Below are 27,294 nucleotides of genomic sequence, written 5' to 3' on the forward strand. Positions count from 1 at the left end.
GAATGAAACAGCCCTGATGAAGACTAAGTAGTTAAAACACGTTGGCGTGACAATTAATAAATACACCGCAAATCTGAGTGACTCTGCCATCCTTTTTTCTACTCAACAAGAATTCAAGCCCTCTGGTCTGATGAGCACCTGCATGCGTAAGTTTTGATCCAGTGCAGCACTCCAGTATCGTTATATATTTACAACTCCAGGTATCCTTGTGATGAAGAAACATTATAACAGATTAGAAACTAGTGTAATATGGGCCCTTTAAGTCATTTTAGATCAATATCACCATTTAAAAGACCCAAATTATAACATAATGATCCTTGGGTGTCATAAACTCTAACTATATAGCATACAAAATCACAATATGTCTTTTTTAAGTGAACCTTTGCCATTTTTATATTCACTAGAGTGCACATTTTGTACTACAAGAGAATGGGATAGTGGTTTGCCCATTTTCATAAACCATCTAGCTTCCTGTCCTGTTTCTCTTCATCCATAAATCTCCTCTCTGGTCTTCCTCTAGGCCTCTTGTCTGGCAGCTTTAACCTCTTAATCCTTCTACCCATAAATATTCACTATCCCTGCAAACCACCTCAGACATGGATTACATTTTGCACTTTTGAACTTGGGATAAAACTACAACTTACTCAAACTTTTCTGAATAATCACCCAGTAACTATTTGAGTAGCCTGACCCAAGGCTGGACACGCCGAGGCCAGTCCCATAAGAGCAGCTCAATACAGGAGAGTTTTGACCCTGAGACTTCATATGGCTGGAGTGGTCCATTCATTTGAGGGCCCTCTGAACGTTTATACCACAAATGATGTTGGACGACTACTTCCTATCGCCTACTCTCTTTATTTAAATTTTTTGACAGGAGGTGCCTTAGTTTGATCCTGGTTTGAGGCCAGTTTATTTCTGATGAAGACTGTTTTGGTCCTGGTATAGTGCGTGTTTAATTTCAGATTTAGTCGTACTTTTTGTGAATGCGGAGGTGGGTAGTATTCAGTTAGTATACATGTACTTTTCTAGCAGCAAACTTTTATTCCTACTTGAGTAATATTTTTTATTGAACAAACAGTTCTCTTAATTGAGTAAAAGGTTTGGTTACCCTTCCTAAAGTGAGTAAGTCAAAACCTTTATGTTGACAATATTAAATGATTTGAACATTTATGGATCAGCAGGACATACCTAGCCTGATTCATCAGACAGTTTCACTTTGTGGAAACCGTCTGACCTCACAGCATTAGGATTCCTTCGCTCGATGGTAGGCGGGTACTTTTTTTACTTAACCAGTTGCTGCTATTTGGTCGTGACGTATGTAATGCGCCGCTAACAGGGCTAACTGGTATATTAAGCTTTTCCCAAATCCCGTAGGAAGAAGGGCAATAACGTCTTTCCCTTTGATAAAATTCACCAAACATTCTCTTTGTTCCGGCTTTAAATCCTCGATCTCGGGAATCGTTGCCAACACAGAATGTATGTCTTCATTTACATCCATCTCGACCGCTTTGTTTTATTGTTGTGCTACACCACAAAAGGGACCCAGACAGGAGCTTGAGTTTGACGTCATGGCTTCACAGCTCTTCGCTGATTGGCCGGTGCGCGATCTACAACTTCTGGTGTTCTTGGAAACTGTCTAGTGAATTCCGATTCCTGACCTAGTCACTGCAGAGAAATTAAATTGAGTGGAAGCACTAGGTGGCACCAGCCTGGCTAGGACAAGAATTTCTTTAATCAACAACAGCCCTACTGCATTCACACTGTTGTCCTGGTTAAGTCCTGGTTGGAGCCCAGTTTAGTCCTGATCTAGACTTGGTTTAGTCCTGGTTAAATCTTTTTCTAGTCCAGGTTTAATCATGAGTTAGTAGTCCCAATGATTAAATGCTGAGAATGCAAATATGAACACAACCTACACTCTAAGTTTGTAGTTTCCAGACCTCCTAAAATTTGAGTTAGAATAAAAACAGACTCTTTGACGTCTCCACTCACACATCGTCCACGTAGCACGGGTAGGGCATCTGCTGTACGTAGACGCCCAGGGGCCAGTCGTTGCCTGTGTGCAGTTTGATGATGCCGTGTTCGATCATGTCCTGGAGGTACGCGAAGCCGCCCCAGATGTACCGCTGGTCCTCCATAGGGTCAGCTCTAGGTCCCGGGTCCCAGTATCTGTACACAGGAAGTATTGTTAATAAATAATAATTATACATAACACTTGCTGTAGTAGTAGGAGTACTACTACTTCATACAAAAAGACAAAACATCAGAATAAATAATAAAAGCAAGAGAAAGTAAATCATATCAGATAATTTAATATAATTTAATATATTTTTAAAGTCATTGAGTAATGTATCAGATTACTACCCACATCAGCCTAAAATAAATGAATTGTTTTATTGCACACTGAAAAAGCAGATGGAAATACACCGAACATGATCATCCTTTGTTTGTTTTCAATTGATACTTTGCAGTGAAATCACGCTGGGGTGTTCTGCATGAATGTCTCTATAGAAATATGCAGCAGTTTCCATGAAGACACACATTAGAAAACACTGCCAAAAAAGTCTTAAGATAAAATTTAGGATTGTAGTGTTTGATAGTGAACAAAAAAGGTGAGAGTGACTAACTGACAAACTGCTTGTGACAGTAATATCAGTTGAGAGGGACGTGTTTAACAGCACAAATCACAAGTTGCAGTTCCAACCAAGTCAAGTTCTTTTTGGTCAGATTCTGTTAAAACAAAGATTAAAGTCTAACTTGAGAAACAGATTACAGGTTAGATTTGTGGAGAATTTACCTCACTCACAGTAAGAATGGACAAGCATTTGAACACTTGTAGTTAAATAAACAAGGCAGATTAGTTCAATACCATATTACGGGCTATTTACACAAAAGCATTGAAGGGACAGTTCGGAAGTTTGGACATGGGCCTAATTTCCTAGTGAGCCAGAGTGTTGGAGACGTGTGGAGACACTTTTAAACATATTTTATCTAGTCCTTGTATTTGCAGAGGTCGCTGGTGCTAGACTAGTGCATGTCAATGGCCATAGTTATCCTGCCACTAAAAACAGTCTTACCCACTCCACAAAACACCCGAAGCAATTATTACACCAGACTGTCCATGTGAATGTCTGTGTTGGTAGAATAATGTTTGAAATAAAACTAACCTTCCATGGCATGAATTGTCGCATGTTGAGGGACTATTTTCTCATATATCAGTCCGCTGCTGCCAAGCTTTCTATCAGACAGTACAATTTGCTGCTGCTGCTCAGACATAAACCCTTCAAATGCAAGGTTGCTTTTACTTCTAAAATTATTCTATCAACACAGACATTTACATCGACAGTCCGGTGTTAAAATTGTTTTGCCTCGGGTGCTTTGTGGAGTGGGTAAGACTAACTATGGCCATTGACATGCACTAGCTTAGCACCAGCGACCTCTGCAAATACAAGGACTGGATGGAATATTTAAAAAAGTGTCTGCACATGTCTCCAACACTCTGGATCACTAGGAAATGAGGTCCTATGTCCAAAATTCCACACTGTCCCTTTAACATCTCCATTAGCAGAGTGCAAAAATATTGAAATATTAATATATCGTATCATTTAATATGATGATACAGTACTGATATCAAGGGCTGTGGTATCAATATAGCTCCAAGAGTATATTTTGGTTTATTTTACTAAAATATTTTGTTACAGCGCTACAGTTTTGTTGCTTGTTTAAAGGAAGGGAGTTCATTTATGCGACACATTTGACATATTCACTGTTTTAACGATTAAATGTTTGTGTTTCATATTGACTTTGCACAAGAAGTGGTTGAACAAAGACTTTTAGTATCACTGCTATGATTTAGCCTTTGCTTTTATTGGACCGTATTGAATCCATTTGAAATCGAATCGAAAGCTCACTGTATCGAAGTATGTATCGTATCGCCAACTTCTTAATGTCTCCATGGAGACAGTTTGCAAACTCTCTCTAGAAAAGTTTCGCAGAGCACCTTTAAATCCTGCATTGAAACTTGTTTAATAAATCATCAAAGTCACCGTTATCTAATGGTTTCCTTGGGGGAATAATACCTTTTACAATCCTATTATTGAACTGCACAGAAGCCAATACCCCCCTGCTGTGCCCTATATGTATATGTTCTATAGACATTTCAAAGTATGGATTCACCTTTAGGGCCCTATATCCACGCACTGTTTATGAATGACAGATCAAAGACACAGAAAAGAGAATCATACGTAGAATACAAGTGGATGTACTGAGTTATTGTAGCCCCGGAGAGAAGCTATAGAGGGCATTATAAACATATGGAGAGCAGATGGAGGGCCGTGCTGAAAAATGGGGAGAATAGCCTCATTAATGCACCTATAATGTAAAGCTATAGGATTATTGCATATGGCTGACGTCTCCGCCAGCAGTCAAGGTGGGGCATTGGTATTCATGTATGCATTTGTAAGAGGTGGTATCGGAGATTGAGAGAGGCTAAAATGCATGTCAAATATACGCGAATGCTGCCGTTGCTCAGGTGAATTTTATATTAATAGGAGATGGAATAAATGTGGAATAAAAGTGGATTGAAGGCTTTTAAACGTGCACTATGTAACTTTATTATAGGCATAGGTGGAGGAGTCACCTGTTTATCTCCGTGAAGATTTTTACTGCTTTGCCTTGAATGTTCCACAGTATGGTATTGCAATTTTGTAGTGGATATCTCTGCCACGAATCCACAGTTGGCCAGACAGAGGAGCCATAGCAGAGACCATCCACGTCGAAAAAAGAGGGGGAACACTATTTAGTTAGTTTTACGTTCGTTTGTCTAGTTTATTTAAGGTTACTTTATTATCACTTATTATTTTATTGTGGAAAAAATGATGTACCTCTTGATGATAAATAATTAATCCATTTGTGAAGCCGGGTAACCAAGGTTTATTCTTGTTAAGGCAGATATGGACCTACAGCCTTTCTTAACCAGCAGTATGTTCCTACTCCATTTGACTCAGGGCCTCTCCACACAACATTTTTTGGTCGATATGGTGAAGTTTGTATTCGTTTTGGCCTTTCGTCCAAGGTGAGCGAAAACTGAGTTTTTTGAGAACAGGTTCCAGAGTGGAGAAATCTGACAACGCCGGTGTTGCGTTGTCATGTGGACAAACAAACCGCAGCTTTTGGAAAACATTGACATCACAACCCCGTTCATCGCCAGGATCCTCAGATGCAGTGAAGGCTGCAGCCCTCAAACTGGCCTCCGTGGACCGCAAGAGTGTTGTCGAAATGGGACAGGTGTGGCTTACGGAGCCGCTCCCGTCACCCAGCAACCGAGACACGCTGTTTCATGCTAACAACAGATTACGCACATGGATCAATAACAAAGATTATGCACGAGTAATTAAACTGTTGGATTCTGAGACTAAGTTATTCTAATAATTCTCATCCAAATCTTATGGCTAAAAACGAAAACTTACGTTTAACTTTTACAAAATAAAACTGCTATATTTCTGTGATACATCTAAACTAGGCTAAATTACCTTAAAGTAAAAAAAAATAAAATAAAAAATGGTGACCAGATCTGCATTATTAAATATTATTGTCATTGTTAACAGCGCCACATACAGGTGTGGCATATGTATTACATCATTTTCACTCCGTGCTCCGTTGTCATCTGGAAGTGAATATTTACTGATCTGACACGTGTGTGGACGCAAATTTTTTTCAGCCCGTAAAAGAAAAAATCCAGGAGCGTTGTCGTCGGACATAGCCTCAGTCTTTGCCTCTCGAGTCTCTGCTCCAAAGCATCTGAGCTCTGAGTATTTATACAGAAATACAAGTTACATACATATCAAAGCAGAGTGACTTTTGTTTCAGAGGCTGGTACTAACTTGACAACCATTTGAGGACAGCTAAGACAATACTCTATTTCCTGTGGGTGGAGACGGTTGTGTCTGCTGAGCCTTTACACATGTTAGCGACTGGTCTGGGTCTCAGGTAGAAATCACATTCATTTACACAAAGATTGAGAGAAGTCTTTCCACAATATTCATTTCCATCACAATTTTCTGTATTATACTTATTTGCCTTCTTTTCACTTTGATTAAGTTAATTATTTAGTGTAATTCTCCCGCACGTGTTCAGTTTTAGTTGTAGATGTATTTAAACGCTGCTGTTCTTTGTCTGGTTGGGTTAGTTTTGTTCTGTTCAGTTTGATTTAAGTTACCCCAGTTGGGCCCGGCTTTTTTGTTAATGATTTATCTAATTTGAGTCTTTGTTAAATTACGTTTATTTGAACTTATTTTTATACCTTGTCTTTGCCTTTCTGTTTGGTCCACTAAAATTTTCCTATCCAGCATTTATTTTATTAGTGTTCCTTTTATTGCTCTGAACAGTAATTTGGCCTGGTGGTGGTGCCACCTGGAGACCCTATGCCACAAAAGTTACATAAATATTTATACATGAGTTTCAAGCTAGAGGTCTGTGCGGAACAGAATTTTCTGTACCCGCATTGTGCAGTCCCCCTCATGCCTGCAAAGAATTGTAATTTTCATTCCCGCTCCCACCCGCATCTGCGATATTTTGTCCCACTCTCGCCCACAAATCCTGCAAGATGGAGACGTTCTCGTTCTTAAACTCTATCAAACACAGAGAAGGGAAAGGAATTGTCTAAAATGTGCGCGAGATTAGACCACATCAGCAAGTTTAGGCTGCTTAAAATGTTTTTATTAATGCCAAATAAAATATCCAGCACAAATTATGCATGATAGGAAAACATTAATCATTTGTATATTTTACTTTACACTCATATTTAGTTTGTAGGACTGCAGGGAATCATCCCGTTCCCGCCTGCGCACGCAATGAGCTTTCAAAATGTGTCCCGCTCCACACTGTTTTGCGTCGGGTCAGGAGTGCAGGGCTATATTTTAAGCTATAACAACCGTCCTCTGTGGTCATGACAATTAAGCAATTCAGATCTATATATTATATCTTCTGAATAGGGAAATGTCCTCAAAGTCCTTCAAATCAAGAAGGAATTATTTGCCTGAAACTTATGAATCTAAATATATAAATACTAAGGATGCACAGATACTGATACTAGTTAAAAAAAATTTTTAAATTGCTGGATCAAATATCAGTACCAGAAATCGGATGTAATAAGAATATAATATTTACTGGATGAATTTGACCAAGAACCTCTCATTATGTTTGAACTTTTATTCATGTTTGTTTTTGACATGAATGAGTCTGGTGGATCATCTGTGACTCACATTTGTAAATCACTCGCTCTGAAATCAAGGAGACAGGATACGGCTCCAGATCCACTCATCTTTGTAAAGTTTAATCAAAGCGTGTGGTTCTGGCTGCTAAAGTAAATAAAATAGTAGAATGTATTGTGTATTCTTTTTGTGTGTTTCAGCTTCCTGTTTGTAGGCGTGTTGTTCCCGCGCAGCACTCTGACCTGTCCTTGATCTTATTGGTCCTCTCCACTGCGTCGATGTCCATTCGGATCTTGTAGCGGACGTGCGGGGGGACAGTGGTGGTCCAGGGAAACATGTCCATGAAGACCACACCTGCCCAGTACTTGTTCTGCTCCAGGAGGTGCAGAGCCTGGTGGATCATCTGGGACTCATCAGTGTGAGGGACAAACTTATCCAGACTGATGCACTGTTGACAAAAGAGAGAAATTAAGAATTAGACTGAACATCGAGTAAATGAAATGGATGGTACAATGTCGTAACTGTGAGAAATAAAGTAGAGATGGTTTGATATGTTGTTTAAAAGTCCTGTATTATGCAAAATTGTGAGTTTTTAGCCATGTTATAATGTTGTTACCTCCTCCTTTTGTTTCCTTCACACGTTTGAATAATCTTTTTATTAGGATGCATCATTTGCCCAAATGTCAGAAATTCAACTTGTACCCAATTTTCAAATGTGACAGTACCAATTAAAAGAAACTCTGAGGAACATTAGCTTAATTGAATAATATCTACTGGGTCCACCAAGCCTCTTAAGTCCCTAAAGGTGTCCATGAGGCCCTGGCTGAAAAATCTGTTTTTCTCAAATAACTTTAAAAAATAATCCATTTAGGCCATGGTGTCAATGAAAGTTGAATATAAATGTTGCTGTTCCGCATCTTTTGGTACCAATTTTATATCTCTATCTTCATAACTTTCTAAGACAATTTTGTCAAGATTTTGAGTGTTTTCTCATAATTATCCAATATTCACAAAGGCCAAAGATGAAATGCGAGACATAAAGTTTGTTCTCTTTCTGTAGTGATCATAGACTGTATAAAAAAAGGGAAAAGTGAGTGTGATGTCACCCAGAGCGTCCTGCTCAGGGTTTGGTAAACCCAGGTTTCCAGAAAGAATAAGTTATTGTTATTAAAGAAAAACTGATTTTTCAGCTCAGATTTAAGGCTTCTGCAGGCACTAAACTTCAGAGGCTCGGTGGACCCAGTAGACATCAAGAGAATTTCATGAAATTTCTCATTTACTTTGACAAGTGTAAAAAATAGACATTAAACACAGATTGATTTTCAAAAAAAAAATCTAAATGTTGGGCAAATGATGCATGATTAGTCAACTAATTGATAATTAATACTTAAGAATTTCATTGATCATGGTGAGGCTGCATCTGACAACACAAATACTGGAGTTGCGGCCTCACAGTCCCACGTCTCGGCTCTGGCACCTCCTTGGAGATCACAATATCCCTCAAAGAGTGTGTTTACAGGCACATCAGTGTCTAGGGTTTGATCGGGTTTTTTGAGTACCCCAGTTTCATCATGGTGCATTTATATGCAGTATCCAAGTTACTGTAACAGTTGAGTGTGCATGCATCCAAAAAACAAACACTTTTCAGTCTTTTCATCACAACAGTAGCCAAAATAAATAAGTGACCAACAAAAATAAAGTGAGTGAAATGACTGCACTAAACCTGCACATGTACAACCTGCACTGACCTTTTACCTTTAGTTCAATAGAAATTGGCAATTCCAGGGCTGAAATTATCTAAATTATTCTAGTGAAGACATGCGTAGTTTAAAAACACAGTGATGCTCTCGCTGTACTGCCATATGACAACACAAGGTGCAACAAAGCACATGCAGGATTTGTGTGTTAAACGTGTGTGGATGAAACAAAACACAACTCCAGGTCTGTTGCGATGCGATGAGGAAACAACACTGTAACATAGATCAGAAAATAGTGTAATACGGATCGTTTAACCATTACTTGACTTGCTGTTGTGGCATTCTGAGCTTTGGAGATGTAGACAGACAAACAATAAAGGATTACCCAAACGTGTGAATGAAACTGAACTGAATGTTTTTGATGAGGTAACAACATTAGAACACGGCTTAAAGCTCACAAAAGTCATTGTTGTGTAATACCTTTATAGAAAACACTGGCTTAAGTTACAGTGTGTTTTCTGTTTGTAGGATTAGATTGTCTGTGCTCTAATTGAAGGCTTTGTCCCTGCTGGTGGTAATGCCAAACCAAGGATCAAGGCAAGCCAATGTTTGTCCTCTTTGGAATTAACCAGTGGGTGAGACCATGTGGTTTGATCCCGGCTTTGGGACCAGGCCTATTATTGTGCCCATAAGCAAGATACGTCATTGTTCTTTCCTATGCCTGATTGAGGTGGGTGAGTGATTGGTGGCTTGATTGGAGAAGATGAGAATCGAAATCCCTCTCTGAATACAATTTAAGGTTTTATATTACACAAAACTGATTCTTGTGAGCTTTAAGATATGTTATAATATTGTTTACTCCTTAAAAATATATCCAGAGTTGTGTTTCGTTTCATTCACACATGTTTGAGTAACCTTTATTATACTATTTTTAGTCTGTCTACATTTCCAAAGCTCAAAATGCCACCTTCTGATGTCATGTAGTGGTAGTTAATAGTTACTTTTTATCTTTATTTCAGTAGATATACGCAATTCCTGGACTGAAATCATCCAAATGATTCTAGTGAAGGTGTATGGAGTTTAAAAACACAGTGGAGCACTTCCTAAATTACTAAATATGCAGGGTCTGTGTGTTTGAGAATGAAACAAAACACAACTCTAGGTATTTTTTGATGAGGAAACATTATATATTCAATAAAAATAGCGTAATATGGACCCTTTAAGTTAACTATTGTATTATTATTATTACATTTTTGGATTTTTACATCTTTAACCAATGTCAAGGCTAGTTTACTACATGATTTCACTTGGATTTGGACACTTGGATGTAGCTCGCTGTAGCTCTACCCTTGTTGTATTTTACACTATGGGTGCGTTCACACTTGTCCTTATTGGATCTGTAGTTTAGCCCAGTTTAGTCCTGATGTAGACCTGGTTTGGTTCTGTTCCAGTCCTGGTTTAGTCCAGATTTCATTCTAGTTTAGTCCAACTTTTGATGTCTGTAGGGTTGTCAAAAGTACGGGAATCAGACACTAATCAATATTAAAACTAGAAACTCATATGAACTGGTGTCAATGCTAAAAAAAAAAAAAAAAAGACACATTTACAGAACAGAATTGAACCTTTCCTGAATAGCTTTAGAATGATCTCGGGCTGTATTAGAACAAGTATAAGAGCACATAGACTAATATACACTTAAGTACCACTACGGAAAGTACCTGGACGACTAAAGGATTACACCAGGGGTCACCAAACATTTTTCTCTGGAGGCCACATTATCACTTCTGACTGTGATGGGGGTCGGGTCGGCCGTATAACAGAATTGTATGACCCTGACGACGCAGATTATATTCTTTGAAAACCGCCACACTTTCTTTACATATCAGACAAACTGCACGGTCCTTACACTGAATAACAACATAATCGGTTGTCCACTATTCTTTGAAAACTCTGCACTCTCTGTCAAGTTCTCGTACTTAACCATTTTGCCATCCTTAACTGCACTACAAAACTGTGTGATCTCGAGCTTGTCAGGTGACGAAAACTCGGCAGCAAATGTAAATATGTCATATAATTATTTAAATGTAAATACTTCATATAAATATACTTTTAAAATTGAAACAACCAACAAAATACAAGATGCTGATGTGTTATTATTTGCCAAAAAGTAATTTAAAAGAATAGGCCATGACAACTTTTGAGGACTGCCTCATAGGGCCAATCATAAGGGGCAGAGGGGCTTGGGGGCCGGTCAAAGGAGCGTTGCGGGCCAAAGTTGGCTCGCGGGCCTTAGTTTGATGACTCTTAGATTACACAGACATAAGAGCACATGGGAATATAAAAGAAAGTACTATGATTTAATGTTGAAAATCACATTCTATTGTCTAAATAAAGATAATAAAATGTATTAAAACCGTGGTATCTGTTTTGAGTACCGAGTCTACTCCTTAGTATCGAAATAGTGTTGTCATGATACAAAAATTTCAAACTCGAACTGTCTGAGAACACACACAGTACTCCCAGTCCCAATAGCTCACCATTTCCCAAACGCTCCACATTTTTATTCATACAAATCTGATTGCTATTATGGTCAGTTTTGTTTATTTATCTGCGAGCAGCACACCCTCTGTCCCAGTAGTCTACTATTTCCCCAAAAATCCACCCCTCACCACATTCCCAGAACTGTTTTCCTTATGTTTCCTTGTGTCAGACAGCAGCATCAGTCTTCGGTCGTCCCTTTGAAAGTTTGAGGGCCACTTAGCCGCACCACACTGGCCATTATGCAGACACTTCCCCGGCAGAGGGTTGAAAGGAGAAGAGAACAAGTGTGCTGTCAGGACGGCTCCCACTGCCATTGTGAGGGCTTTGATAAAGTGAAGGGGAGAGGAGATCTGAGGGCGGACTGTGGCTGGAGCCTGCACTCTGCATGGGGAATCACAGAGGGCAAATGAGTCCAACACATACAAGCACTGCACTGGGAACTCGGGCTTAAACCTGGTTTTGGGAGTTTTATTATGTAGCTTGGATCTCTCTTATCGCTTTTATTTAGTACTACTACTACTACCACTACTACTACAGATCTTACTACTACTACTACTACTACTACTTATTTTTTAGGACTACTACTATTACTACTAATGTACTCATTTGGATCTTACAACTACTACTACTTATTTACTACAGATCTTAGTACCATGACTACTACATACTTACTACTTTGGAGCTTACTACTACTACTACTACTACTACTACTACTACTTATTTACTACAGATCTTAATACCCTGGCTACTACCTCATCCTCCTCATACTACTAGTAGTGCTACTATTTTGGATCTTACTACTAAGACTACTACTACTACTACTACTACTTTGGATCTTACTACTACTGATACTACTACTTCTTCTACTACTACTGCTGCTTATTTACTACAGATCTTAATACCATGACTACTACTTAGTTACTACTACGAATCTTACTAATTACTACTACTACTACTACTACTACTACTACTACTACTACTAGTACCACTACTAGTACTACTACTTCTACTACTACTACTACAACTACTTATTTACTACAGATCTTAATACCATGACTACTACTAAGTTACTACTACGAATCTTACTAATTACTACTACTACTACTACTACTACTACTACTACTACTACTACTACTAGTACCACTACTAGTACTACTACTTCTACTACTACTACTACTACTACTACTACTACAACTACTTATTTACTACAGATCTTAATGCCATGAGTACTACATGCTATTACAGATCTTATTACTTTTAGTACTACTTCTAGTACTACTACTACTACTACTAGTACTACTACTACTACTACTACTACTACTACTACTACTACTACTACTACCCTGGGTATACTACCGAGTACAAATATAGTGTAAAAGCCTCTCTAGTTGTAAAAGGAAAACTGTTACTGTCTGCAGCTAATGATAAAATAATAAATAAATAAAAATCAGGAAGTGCACAGTTAGCATGCTATCTGTTGAACTGCAGCGGCAAACTCCGCTCTGGCCTCTGAAAGTTTTGAAAAGCGTAGTGTATTATGATGCTTGGAAGGCATAAGGAATAAGTTTGGATCGCTGCGAACTGTTGAAAATGAATTAGTTCTGTTTTTGTTTTTGAACCGTCTTGGTTTGGTCTTAACGCCAACAGTGGATGCAGGGGCTGTATATACTGCAGTAATGAAATGTACATGAGTTTGAAAGAAGCTACTCTAAAACAGCTCAACAAAACTCAGATGCACTGCTTAGACCATGAAATTCAGAGTTTAAATTACAATAAAGGCTTTCTGTTTCCCATGCGTACAGTGAGTAGGGGCGTGATGTCTTACCCAGGGGCACAATAAAGTATAGAAAAGTCTGAAGTTGAACCACCTACCCTCCAACTCTTTGTATTGTTAAGGGCCCAATCCCACAATTAGTTATAGCTAGTTAGTTATATTAGACAAAAGGGAGCGTTAAAGGGACAGTTTGGAATTTTGGACATAGGGCCTCATTTCCTAGTGAGCCAGAGTGTTGGAGATGTGTGGAGACACTTTTAAAAAATATTCCAGTCCTTGTATTTGCAGAAGTCACCGGTGCTAGGCTCGTGCATGTCAATGGCCATAGTTATCCTGCCACTAAAACCAGTCTTACCCACTCCACAAAACACCTGAAGAAAATATATTATTATGCCAGACTGTCGGCTGAAGCAGTGTCCTGCACCGGGTCTGGTACAGGCAAATAAGCTAGTTGCTGAAACGGGCGGGTTTTAACGCTCTGGAATTTTACGGGCGGGTACCTGGGCGGTTAGTGATTACACACAGGCAGGTCAGGAGGTCAGGTTTAGTCCTCCTGTTTCAGTCCTGGAATCAGTCCTAGGTTAGTCCTGGGTTAGTCCTGGTTTAGTCTTGGTTCAGTCCGTGGTGTAGGCAGCACAAAAGTTTGATATAATCTCGGATCAGCAGGTGGGTGCGGTGCTGTACTTCGAGGGTGCGGGTCTCCAAAAATTTGCCCGTGCGGGACTCTGCGCTGTAGGGCTCCATTATGGAATAAATTAATCTTCGGTTCGCTACATAAAGAACGAAAATAACAAAAGGACGACAGCAGCAATAAGTTTTAAGAAGGATGTAAAAAAGGTTAACTGTCTTGTCTCAGAAAAGTGTAAAAAGTGGTTTTACAGCCTTAAAACAGATATAATGATTGTAAAATATAGTTGACTATTTCGCGGATTTCACCTATCACGGGTTATTTTTAGAACGTAACTCGAGGGACCACTGTATCTGCAAAAACATACCTGGAGTTAAGTTTTGTTTCATTCACGCATATTTGAGTAACCCTTTATTATTAGTTTGTCTACATCTGAAGACATCTCCCAGAATTCTCTGTTCCACTTAATGATATCATGTGGTGGTAGCTTTCAAGTTAACAGCCACCTTTTACCTTTTGTTCAGTAGAGATTGAAAATTCCAGGACCAAAATTATCCATATGAATCGAGTGAAGGTGCGTGGAGTTTTTGATGAGGAAACAACATTGTAACACAGACTAGAAAATAGCGCTTTAAACATAGTCGCTTAGTAGATCTTAATGCACAGTAATCCATCTACAAAGCATATCATTCTCTCTTTTGTTCCAAAGAATTTCCAAAACAAACCCCAGCGATTTACCCAATTCTCCACAGCTGTCATCTGGAGAGGGCCCATAGGAAAAGCCTGCTCCTCACCGGGTCAATGCTACGCTTTTCACTCCTGTAGTCCCAAATAACATGTGTTTAAGGGAGCCTCTTTCTCCACTGTCTGTTTCTGAAGAGACAGTGTTGTATAGAGAACGTATGGACCATAAGGATGAATGGGATGGGGTCTAAAGTTGTTTCTATGGGAGCTCTCAGGGCATTGTACAGTAATGTGAATAGATGCATTGGACATGGTTTAAAATGTGGTTTAAGGGGCCAATATTGTTCAGTGTTTCCAGTCTGTATCGAGACCTACTGCAGAAAATATGCTTTTAACGGGGCATTGTGTAACTTTTCTGGTGGACGGTCCATCATACGCTTTCACAGTACGACATTAAATGTTTCTACCTTCATGGAGACCAAACAAGACCAAATTACAAGTCAGAATGTCTGTTTTTCTAGGTATTTTTGAGCTATAAACCCACCTGTAATTGAATAAATGTAAGGTAAAGCTGTTTAATGTCCTACTACGGAACATTCCAGGTAGAGCAATGACATATTCATAGAAACAAGCAGGTGATGGCATCTTTAATCTTGATTAGTTACAGATAGTTGTTTATTTATTTTTCAGTGAGGTTCATTTATGTTCTATGAAACTTCCTCAATCAAATAATAAGATATACGATACTGCATACTCCATACTGCATGTTGGTTTTCCCGATTTGATCATGTCTAATTTGTCAAGTAATGCGCCGTTGTGCTCTTAAGCACTGGACACTTCACCCACATTGCCTAGTCTGAATGTAGTGTGTGTGAGTGTTGGTGGTCGTGGCCAAATTCAGACAGGTTCGGACAAATATTTCACACTTATGTTCGGGCTCAGGTCAGACTTGGACATCTGCTGTTTCCCGTCTACAGTAAAACCACTCGCTTTGAGACTCTTAAGTGTTCAAAAGATCAGAGCACTGCACTTCTAGTTTAGCTACAAGTCAAAACTGTCTTATTATTGTTTGTGAAATGTGGCTCAATACTTCAGATACATGATTTTTAAAGCATAAAAGACTGTCGATAAAGTCAGTAGTCAGTATCAAGAATCTGCGGCTTCACCTCGATCCGCGCACTTTGTCGATGTAAACAGACACATGTGAACTACTTTCGCCTTTTTACTTTCAAAGAACATCTTAAACTGGATTAACAGCGCTGTTTTGTGGACTGGGTGTCATCATTTGCAGGGGATAATTTCTACGGATAATGTGGATGAGATGCTACATTTTAAATTTACCACTTTACGAGAGGTGAGTAATAAAGTCTTCTCATAACTTTCGCTAAATCCCGAGTTTGTATTTTGAGTCTCTATGTCCGTTAGAGGCCATGCATGTCATTAGTGCGCCTATGAAAATAATGTCACTGCACTGTCAGACATGGGCCGGGCTCTGACATAAAAATTTGACCCGATTCCCACATATTGGCACAGATAATATTATTCTATGCAGATGTAATAAAATATAAGCAATAAAACTAATGGGAAAGCCAAACTATTTAGCTTTCATTACTACTTACTTATGTACTTGAGTAAAATTTGCTTTGGACTAACTGGTTATTGGAATACTTTAAGAATGTCATTTCAAGTCCTCACCTCTCCATACTGGTTGATCATTCGTACGACCTGGTCCGTGAGGTTGAAGATGTTCGTCCAGTCCAGATTCACCATCCCAGGCTCCCGCTCCTCCTCCGGGCCAGTGTGCAGAAAGTTCAGGATGTCTTTGGTGCGAAAACCGGTCCCCTCCAAACTGTTGTCCATGAAATGTGTGACTGTGGGGTTTCTGAGCGTGTCCTGGAGAAAGAAAAACAAAACACAGATGCATAGGACAGTTGAACATTTTGTTAAACAGTCACTTTCATTTAGGGTTACAGGTCAATATAGAGCTTTATTCTGGATTTATGGGTCAGTGTTATATTGCTGTTTCCCCATCACAAACATACCTAGTTGTGTTTTGTATGACTCACACATGTTTAACACACAAACCCTGCAGATTTGTGATGTCATGTCGTAATACAAGAAGTGCTCCACTGTGTTTTTAAACTCCACACACCTTCACTACAATAACGTGGATCATTTCAGCTCTAGAATTGCCCACGTCTCCAGAACAACAGGAAAAAGGAGCTGTTAACTTGAAAACTACCACTAAATGACATCACAAGGTGGAGCAGAGCATATTAAAATTTGGAAATTTAGTAAACAAGGATTACTCAAATGTGTGAATGAATGTTTTTGAGGAGGTAACAGCATTATAACATGGCTTAAAACTCACAATAATCAATGTTTTTAAATAATATAGGACCTTTAAAGAATATTTGTTATGCATTTTTCTGACTTTAATTCCCTTTTAAACATTGTTTGCTCACCGCGGGATTAGTATTTTACATATTGTACCTTAAAATAATGTCTATATAGTCAAAAATACAATTTATAAAGTACAGGCATTTAGGAAGTCTGGAAATGGCTTATGAACTTAAAAACTGCAAAGATTTTACCTGTGATGCAACAATTCTAGTAAAATGTGGAAACTTAATGTTAAAATGTATTGATTGTTAGTAGTTAAATATAAAAGTAATAAACGGGGGTTGTTCTTGTTAGTTAAGGCACACTATGTAAAGAAAAACATTACTTTTACTTATATTTTTATCTGCATTTTATATGGATATATCATGTCTTACTAGTTAAAGGCACCTCTTGCCCCTAAATAAAAATAGCAAATTGACATTGCATTTACACATCTAGATAAACCTCTTAGATTAGTAATGATTCATTTAAGAATGGCAGAAAAAATAAACAGTAAAAGTAGCAGCTCTGAAGTCGAAAGTTCTTTGTCAATGCCAGAGGTTTAATGAGAATGAGCAGACTGGCATAAGATATAGAAAACTGACAGTAACTCAAAATGATCTGTTTTTCTCTCATGCAACTGATAAACTCGATCCAAAGTGTACATCAAATATGTCCAGGCTCCACATGACTGATGTCTACGGCGCTTTTGCCCTGTTATGTAACTCCGCTACATGCATTATGTCTATGTGGACGTGTCTAAAGCCAGGCCAACACTGTAAATCTCTGCTTAAATAAAACACATGGCCTCTCTGGGTGGATGCAGCGCTGGGATCAATGCGGTATAAAGAAAAATAGACAAATCTTCAACATGGTAGCCTACAATAACTCATTTTGTAAACTTCTATACACAGTAACTCATACAAACTAATATGACTTTGATGTACTGACAGTTTATGTAATGTCCAAAGAGTGTTCAAAAAAGCTAATGTAAACGAAAATTAAAAAATAAAAATATATATTACTAAACAAAACTGACTCCTGCGAGCTTTAAGCGATGTTAGAATGTAGTTACCTCATGAAAAACATATCTTGAGTTGTGTTTTGTTTCATTTGCACATTTATGTGATCCTTTTATTGAATCTTTTTATTTAATCTAACTCTAATTAATCTGTCTACATCTCTAAAGCTCAGAATGCTTTGCTCCACCAAAGTGTTTTCAGTTTGTGAGAAGAAAATAGCCTAACTATGCAGGATTTCTGTATTAAACGTGTGTGAATGAAGCAAAACACAACTCCAGATAGGTTTTTGATGATGAAAAATTACATCATTATTAAACATAGATCAGAAAAAGAGCGAAATATATATAACGCCTCTTCACATACGCGATTTTGCAGGCTAATACTAACATTGAACACAACAGCTACTGGGGTGTAACATATATCCAAGTAATATCCAATATATATATCCAATAATATCCAAGTCTCACAATACAATATCGTCACGGTATGAACATCACGGTACAATATTTATTTACTATATTTATTCCAATATCGTGGGAAAGCTCACGATATGGTGGGGAGGCTCATGATTAGGGAAGTTAACAATATCCAAATCTCTCAGTACGATATTTTCACGATGTACATCTCACCGTACGATATTTTGTGGAGTTAACAAAAATGTTAATATGCAACTTTTTCCTCTTAAAATGCCTTGACAAGACTTAATCTCACTTAAAAGTGTTTAGAACGGTTATTTCTTCTTGTAGTCTGCACTGAAATGGAGCAAAGGATCATGGTCTATGTAGTTCCCTCTGTCTTTTTTTTTTTTTTTTAGCTATTGCTGCACCATAACTCTTAATTTAAGCAAAGAGACTTGTGATTCGATATATTGTGATGGTCCACGATATTATTGTGAGAACTTTGACGTTATGATATCACGATACTTCGGCTATTGTTACATCCCTAGCGTCTACTAATTATATGTCTATTGTTAAGATATACAAGGCTCAGAGAGTAGTCTGTACCCGGATCATGTTCATCTGGACGCTGCTGTGGAAGAAGTTCCAGATCTGAGGCCCGAGCTCCTCCCAGGATTTAAACATCACCATGAGTCGCTCCAGCTCCTCGAATGTGGTGTTGGCCTGTGGGGAAAAAGTCATAAACAAAGTATATACAATGTAAACCTCGTCCAGATGACAACTTTGTGAAACCTTTGATGCTGTGGAACACTTCTGGATTTGTGGCCAAAACGGAGTACAAACATGACGTCTTGATTATACTGTATCGTACACAGTTTCATATTTGACTATAGTGATACCATATTTACTTTAACGGTCCTATATTACGCAAAATGGACTCTTGTGAGCTTTTAGTCATGTTGGAATGTTGTTACCTCCTTAAAAACATACCTGGAGTTGTGTTTTGTTTCGTTCAAACATGTTTGAATGAAACATGTTTGTTCTTTAGTCTGTCTACATCTCCAAAATGCTCTGATCCGCTTTGTGATTTCATGAAGCTGTAGTTTTAAGGTTAACAGCTCCTTTTACCTTTTGTCCAGTAGAGGATGGCATTTCTCGAGCTGTAATTATCCAAATGATTCTAGTGAAGGTGTATGGAGTTTAAAAACATGGTGACATCACGAGGTGGAACAGAGTGTTTTCTGTTTGAGAGAAGAACTCAGACTAAATATGCAGCATGTGTGAATGAAACAAAACACAACTCCAGGTCTGTTGTGAGTAGAATCCCTCAGTTGTCCAGGAAGAATCCATGACAAAGGAGAAATTCAATTTGTCAACTAGACAAACTGGACAAACAAACAGAAGAAGCAGCTTGGATGAGAAGCGAAACGTTTTCAACCTAAATAAATGTTTGTCCGGCTGACAAATTGAATTTCTCCTTTGTCCAGGGATGTTTGAGGTGTGATGGAAACAACATTATTACATAGATGAGATCATAGTGTAACATAGTCCCTTTAAAATTGTAAAACTGAAAGGTTACTGGAGCCAATGAAGTGGAACAAAATCTTTTTTTGCTACTAAACTGTATATGGTGTTTTAGCATCATCACTAATCATTTTATGGCTATTTTATGGAAAACCAGGTAAATTTGCAGATTTCTAGTCAAAAATAGTCAAAATCTGGGTGTTTGCTGCATCTAGGAGCCTCTGCCATTTCAAGTACTATGTGACATCACATTCAGCAGTACTGCCCTGATTACAGCCTGGTGTTTCTGATCATAAAAACCAGTAGGGGCGGAGTTTGAAGTGTGGATACCTGTTAGACTAATCACAGTGTTCCTTATATCTCCAGACCCGTCCCTCCTCTCTCACTCTATTCTTCAGTCCAAACTCAGGTACTGCCCAGTTTAGCAGCTCTATTTGAAATGTGGTTATGGGCGGAGTTCATTTTGTTTATTGTTTAGGCCCACTCTAAACATTCCTTTCACCAGAAATTAATTTGCTTTGCCCAAAATGTTCCACAGCTTGACCTTAAACGTATCTGTCTCCAAGGAAACAAGCTGAAGTCACCACCAGGCCAAGATAAACGAGTAGATCAGATCTGTGAGGAGACGGTCCTGCTCACAATAATAATGCTGGTTAGTAGTGGGCGGTGTGGAGCCAGAGTTCATACTGAAACAACTATTTCACTGTAATCTCTGTAGTGGATAATGAAGTGACCTATTGTATTAAGTATGAGTGTGTGAAATTAACTGTTAACTGTAGTGTGATCTCTTACACTCTTGAGGATCCTGTGCACCGCGGGGGAGTCGGGCGTGTACAGGATCTTTCCCATCAGCAGCGGCTTCACAGAGCTCCACACGATCTTTGTGATGGGGTTAGACTCCAGAGTCTCCATCAGGGAGTTACAGAACGGAGCTGAGGAGGAGACAAAGGGCTGAGTTAGTGATAAAGTCTTCTACGGGTTCATCTGCTAAATGGAAAATGACATGTAATGATGGAGCAAGAAAGCTTTCAGAAATATTCATGTGCATAGGATAGAAATCTGTGCATATTTGGCTGTAGTTGAGCATAAAACAAATATTCGTAAACTCTGGATTGAGTCCAGTCGTACATTTTATCCATTAGAATGAATTCAAAAGTTATGACATTAAGAATTACAACCATGAAATGAAAATTTACGATTACACTTTCTTCAGTACAAAAACAAATTCACAGATGTAACTCTACTGTCAAAAATACGTCATCACTTCATAGGCATTATTTATTGAGCAGAAGAAACATCGATCAAGGTGCCGGACTCACATATGGACTGAACCAGGACTAAACCAGGACTGATCGTATCCGTGCTGAAGAAAGCGTAATCATAAATGTTCATTTTGTGGTTGTAATTCATGATGTCGTAACTTTTGAATTAATATTTTCATGGATAAAATAAACACAATACAGTTTATGTACAGTACATTAAAATACGTCTTTCCGAGTAATTTCCCACTCACTTGCAGTCTCGTCATAGACATAGCCGTGGCTCTTGGTCCCGTTGACGCCCAGAAACACTTTGTAGTTGTTGTCTTCGTACCAGTTGAAGGAGAGGACCCTGGACCCCCCTCCCTCCGGATACCCACAGAACAGGCCTGACACGCTGGACATGAGCTGGGAGAACGACGAGGGGCCCCCAGTCTGGAGCAGAGGGCCCAGAGACCGGAGCAAATCCTGGGAACTGTCTCGAGCAAGTAGCTGGAAGAGACAGAGAAAAGATATAATAATACATTACAGGGCCAGAATACGATATTTTCTGGTTTGTTATCATGTTGGGTCCTTATAAACAAGCAAAAATATAACCATGGAGACAAGAAGGTTCACTTCACCTGAAAAATTATGCAGTGCCACTTTTTTATTGTTCATATTTGAGCTTTAAACCATGTTATAATCCTTAAAAACATACCTGTAGTTGTGTTTTCATTCACACATGTTTGAATAACCCTTTATTATTAGTCTGTCTATGTCTCCAAAGCTCAAAATGCTCTGATCCACCTTGTGATGTCATGAGGTGGTAATTTTACCTTTACCTTTTCTTCAGTGGAGATGGGAAATTCCAGGGCTGAAATGATCTTAATGATTCTAGAGAAGGTGTATGGAGTTAAAAACACAGTGAGATCACAAGGTGGAGTTTTTTTCCATTTGAAAAAAGAGCTATGCAGAGTTTTGTGTGAATGTGTGAATGAAACAAAACACAACTCCAGGTATGTTTATGATGAAGAAACAACATTATAACATAGATCACAAAATAGCGTAATATGAGCCCTTTAAGTACCGCATTTTCGTACTATAAGTTGCACTTTTTTTCATGGTTTGACACTGACAGCCGTGAGAGGCTCTAGTCTTGTGTGTCAGTATCTGCTGCTCCTTTTACTCCTGTAACACTGTCACTTCACTCTACTGCGCATGTCTCCTGCAGAAAAAGCCTCTGTCCTGTCTGTATCATGTCAGTCACCATTACTTCTGTACCACTGAAAATGGAAAATTTAAACAAACTTATAAAGACAATCAAAACTGTCCTGTCGGGATTTAGAAAGGCTGGAATAATTCTACCTGGAACTGATGTTGAGTCTGACGACAGCTACACAGAAGAGGACGTGACGCTCTGTTTACCTCCAGAGGTCGTGGAGTTGCTCAGAAGTGACACCGAGGATGAAGAATTCAATGGATTTAGTGATTTGGAGTGAGATGGAGAGTTTGGTAAATTTGTTATGTTCTTTTGTTTATGCTGTAGTTATGTGAAGAACTGTTTATATGTGATGTTAACAGCCTGTTTTTTCAAGATGATGATGATGTTGGTTCCTGGTCTCTGATTTTATAAAATGTCCCTAAAAAAACAGCGACTTATATATGTTTTTTAATTCTTCATTACGCATTTTTACTCCGGAGCAACTTATAGTCCGAAAAATACAGTGCATCCTTTATTTTCATTTTGCCATTTTATTATCATTGTCAACCAAATGTGACTCTGTCCATGCTACAACATTTCATTACTGCACAGACTACTGGATAGGCTAATCTTACAGATAAAAGACATACATACTTTTTTTTTTTTTTATTCAAGTGCCAGTGCCTAGATATTACAGGCTTTGAATCATGTACACAATGTTGCTTTTCTTATTAAGATAGTCCTTGGCTTATATTTATCATACTACAGTCATAAAATCTATATATACAGTATGTTCTACTGTATATTCAGCCTCGTGGCAATCACCCAACAAACCATCCACTCTGTAAATTATTATTACCTTTTAGCTATTTGACCTTCTAGAAATGAATTATACTGTATATAATACCATAGAGCCTATAATTTATAATAAGTGAATGTCAAAGTATACACAACCAGGGCAAAACAATAGTTGGAAAGACAAGCAAATATTTCGGATGACGCCTTGGATTCGCATGATGGGACAGAGAGGGTGGACTAAATATCCTCCAATTGAAACCTAGAAATAGCAGCGTCCCAAAGCATTTCCTGAAATCGCTTCCTTTAAAACTAGGTCATGGATTTTGGATTACGAGAAGATTTTGATGGTTTCCTAAGTGACTAATTTTACATTTTTGTTTGCTGATGTAGTTTTGTCACGATACTAACCTTTCAAACTTGATTTCGATACTGAAGAACAGACTCGATACTCAATACAGATTCCGATACCACAATGATAATAATAAACACTCTTTATTTCAACAATAGAATGTGATTTTTAACATTAAATCTTAGTACTTTCTTTTATACTACCATGTGTTCTTATATACGTGTAATTCCTCAGTGGTCCAGGTAGGGTCCATAGTGGTCCATGGACATATATTAGTCTATGTGCTCTTAACTTGTTCTGATGCAGCTCAAGATGATTCTAAAACTATTCAGGAATGGTTCATTTCTGACTTGCAAATGCGATTTTTTTTTTAGTACTGATTCCTGCACAAATGAGTATCTAGTTTTGATCTAGTTTTAGTATAGAATAGTATCTTATTTTTAATATTTTAACAACCCTAGTCACAAAAGAGATGGCCATCTTTGTAGTAATAGTTAGAAGTGGTAGTTGTAGTAATGTATTTTATTTATAACACACTTTTCAGGACACTCAAATATGTTTAAGTAGTAGTAATAGCAATTGCAATAGCAGTAGTTGTGGTAGTAGCAGAGGTGGGACATGCAAGTCGTGACTTGGACTCAAGTTAGACTTCAGTCACTATTTTTAAAACTTGAGATTTGACTTTATAAACTGGACTAAGTCTTGGGACTCGACCTGGACTTGAAGGACAATGACTTGGGACTTGACTCGGACTTTAGGCCTGTGATTTGAGAAGCACTTTTAAACCTGAGTTCTTTCTATTCTGACTGTAATGATTGAATCTAAGATCAGGTCAAGACATTTAAAAAGGAAAAATTTACATTTCTACAACTCTTAGATACTCTTTAAATACTCATATATAAATACACATTTTTTTAGTCATTTTTTTTCAAAAATGTAAGCTATATTTGGTAGTTTGGTTTAAAGACTTGAAATTACTTGAAGCTCAAAGCAGACGACTTGGGACTTGACTCGAACTTGAGATCAAAGACTTGAGACTTACATATGACTTGAAAAATAATGACTTGGTCCCAGCTCTGGGTAGTAGTAGTAGTGTAATAAACAGCCCTAATATGTAATATTTGTTGCTTTAATATTAGTAGATGCATTAGTAGATGTATTACTAGAAATATTAGTATTAGTATTAGTAGAGTATTACATGTTAAAAATGTTAAACTAGTAATTGTAGTAATGGGCTAGTAGAAGTTAAAGACAGGGTAGTTTAATAAAATAGTAGTTGTAGTAGGTGGTGGAGTATCAGAATAGAGAGAAAACTGCACAACATGTAGGTGTAGTAGTAACATGAATGTACATTTTAGGGTTGTCAAAAGTATCCAAAATCATATACACAAAATACTAAAACTAGTATTAAAATTAGATACTCATTTGGGCAGGGATTGATACTAAGAAAGTCCTATTACATTTTATTGTAGAACAAGGAGTGTTTTTAATGTCATTGTGGTATTGAAATCGGTATTGAGTATCGAGTTGTGACAGTAGTAGTAGGAGGAAATATTGCAGCGGCTCTAGTAGCTGTAGTAGTTTCAGCAGTAGTAGTAGTTCACACAGTTTTCGTCTTGTTAGAAGTATTTATATGACATAATTTTGACTCATGACTCCTCCTCCCCGCCCCTCTCTGTACACTATAGAGTGCACATAGTTCTCCTCACTCCCTCTTCCGTCTCATTCTTTTGTATTTGTTGTTTCTCACACGCTTTGATTCAGAGGCAGGGGCGGTTGTCATGGAGAGTTTTTTTTTTTTTTCCTGGGCTGTCCCGTCCCCTCTGTCCCACCCGGGGATGTGTCAGCTCTGTGGAATGTCTCTATGTGTCCCCCTTTACAAGAGGTGAGGAGGGGGAAGTGAACGTGCACGGAATCACTGCTCTAACCTCTCACCCGCTTATCAAATCCTACGTGTATCACTGATTAAGAAAATAAAAAAAACGGGAGGATGAAGTAAGTACAGCGCAGTGGGAGTATGTGGTGAAGAAGGGGTTGATGGGAGCAATGAGGTCTTGAATACAGGAGAATAAAGATTACTTAGACATCTATGAATCACACTAAATACAACCTCAGAGGGTAAAAAAGGAGAAACAACTACAACATGGTTCAAAGCTCTAAAAAGTCGACTTTATGTCCACTTTAAAGAACCTGTATTACACAAAATGTACTCTTGTGAGCTTTAATGATGTTAGAATGAGGTTACGTCATCAAAAACATACCTGGAGTTGTGTTTTGTGTCTGAGTAATCCTGCATTATTACCGTAGTTTGAAAAGCTCTGTTCTACCTTGTGATGTCATGAAGTGGTAGTTTTCAAGTTAACAGCTTCCTTTTACCTTTTGTTCAGTAGAGACTGGCAATTCCAGAGCTGGAATTATCCAAATAATTCAATTGAAGGGATATGGAGCAGAGGTTGGACCAAGTCGTTAAGTAAGTCTCAAGTTTTTGACCTCAAGTATCAAGTCAAAGACAGGCAAGTCTAAGTCAAGTCTCGAGTCACTGGTCCATAAGTCCAAGTCAAGTCCAAGTCAAGTCCAAGTCGTCTGCTTTGAGCTTCAAGTAATTTCAAGTCTTTAAACCAAAGTACCAAATATAGCTTAGATTTTTGCAATTTATACCACTTTTAAGATATACAATAGAAAGAATTCAGATTTATAAGTGCTTCTCAAGTCTTCTCAAAACACAGCCCTCAAGTCACTGACCTTCAAGTCCAAGTCGAGTCCCAAGTCTTAGTCCATTTTATCAAGTCAAGTCTCAAGTCCTAAAAATAGTGACTCAAGTCTGACTGGAGTCCAAGTCATGAGTTGCAAGTCCCCACCTCTGGTATGGAGTTTAAAAACACAGTGGAGCTGTTCCTGCATTACCACATGACATCACAAGGTGGTACGGAGTGTTTTCTGTTTGAGAGAAGAACTGAAACTAAATATGCAGGATTTCTTTGTTTTGCGTGTTTACCTTTCCCTGCCTCTATGATGAACTTTTTTAAATTTTTTGGGCTGTACAAATCACACTGGAGAAGTATTACAGACACATTTATATGGCAAAAGTCGACTGAGTCCCATGAAGCATCATCTGCCGCAGACGCACACACACCTGCAGGTACAGTGGTGTGTGCTGAACATACAGTACACTGCTGTCTGCTCTCAGAGCCAGTCTCAAACTATGAGCAGCGGAAAACACAGGTTTCCTGCTCTGCTAAAAATACTGAGCATGATCCTGCACCTCTGACACCAGGAGAGAGGGAAAGAGAGGAGGAGAGAGAGGAGAGAGAGGAGGAGGAGAAGAGAAGAGAAGAGGAAAAGAGAGAAGGAGGAGAGGAGGAGAAATGAGGAGAGAGGAGAGAGGAGGAGAAGAGAAGAGGAGAGAGAGAAGAGGAGAGAGGAGAGAGAGAGAGAGAGGAGAGAGAGGAGAGAGAAAAGAGAGAGGAGGAGGAGAGAGAGAGGGGAGAGAGGAGGAGAGGGAGAAGAGGAGAAGAGAAGAGAGAAGGAGGAGAGGAGGAGAAATGAGGGAGAGGAGGAGAGGAAGGGGAGAAGAGAGGAGAGAGAGAGGAGAGGAGAGGAGGAGAGAGAGAGAGAGAGAGGAGGAGAAAGAGAGAGGAGAGAGAGGAGGAGAGAGAGAGGAGAGAGAGGGGAGGAGAAGAAAGGAGGAGAAAGAAGAGGAGAGAGAGGAGGAGAGAGGAGGGAGAGGAGGAGAAAGGAGGAGAAAGAGGAGGAGAGAGGAGGGAGAGGAGGAGGATAGAGAGGAGCAGAGAGGAGGAGAAAGAAGAGGAGAGAGAGGAGGGAGAGGAGGAGAAAGGAGGAGAAAGAA

The 27,294-nt window shown here is 38.6% G+C and overlaps 1 protein-coding gene across 1 annotated transcript in view; it reads right to left on the reverse strand.

The window, feature by feature from the left end:
* LOC110153460 (retinal-specific phospholipid-transporting ATPase ABCA4-like) overlaps nt 1-27,294 on the reverse strand; it is a 116,900-nt gene that overhangs the window by 65,975 nt on the left and 23,631 nt on the right. The window contains exons 9-14 of the mRNA XM_055151362.1: nt 21,372-21,609; nt 20,651-20,790; nt 18,941-19,057; nt 16,228-16,425; nt 7,451-7,656; nt 1,990-2,166 (exon numbers count right to left, since the gene is read on the reverse strand). Of these exons, the coding sequence (XP_055007337.1) occupies nt 1,990-2,166; nt 7,451-7,656; nt 16,228-16,425; nt 18,941-19,057; nt 20,651-20,790; nt 21,372-21,609 (1,076 nt within the window). The remainder of the gene's footprint in view (nt 1-1,989; nt 2,167-7,450; nt 7,657-16,227; nt 16,426-18,940; nt 19,058-20,650; nt 20,791-21,371; nt 21,610-27,294) is intronic.

Source organism: Boleophthalmus pectinirostris, unplaced genomic scaffold (assembly GCF_026225935.1).
Source record: "Boleophthalmus pectinirostris isolate CB_2022bp ecotype Guang Dong unplaced genomic scaffold, ASM2622593v1 HiC_scaffold_16, whole genome shotgun sequence".
NCBI classification, from domain to species: Eukaryota; Metazoa; Chordata; class Actinopteri; order Gobiiformes; family Gobiidae; genus Boleophthalmus; species Boleophthalmus pectinirostris.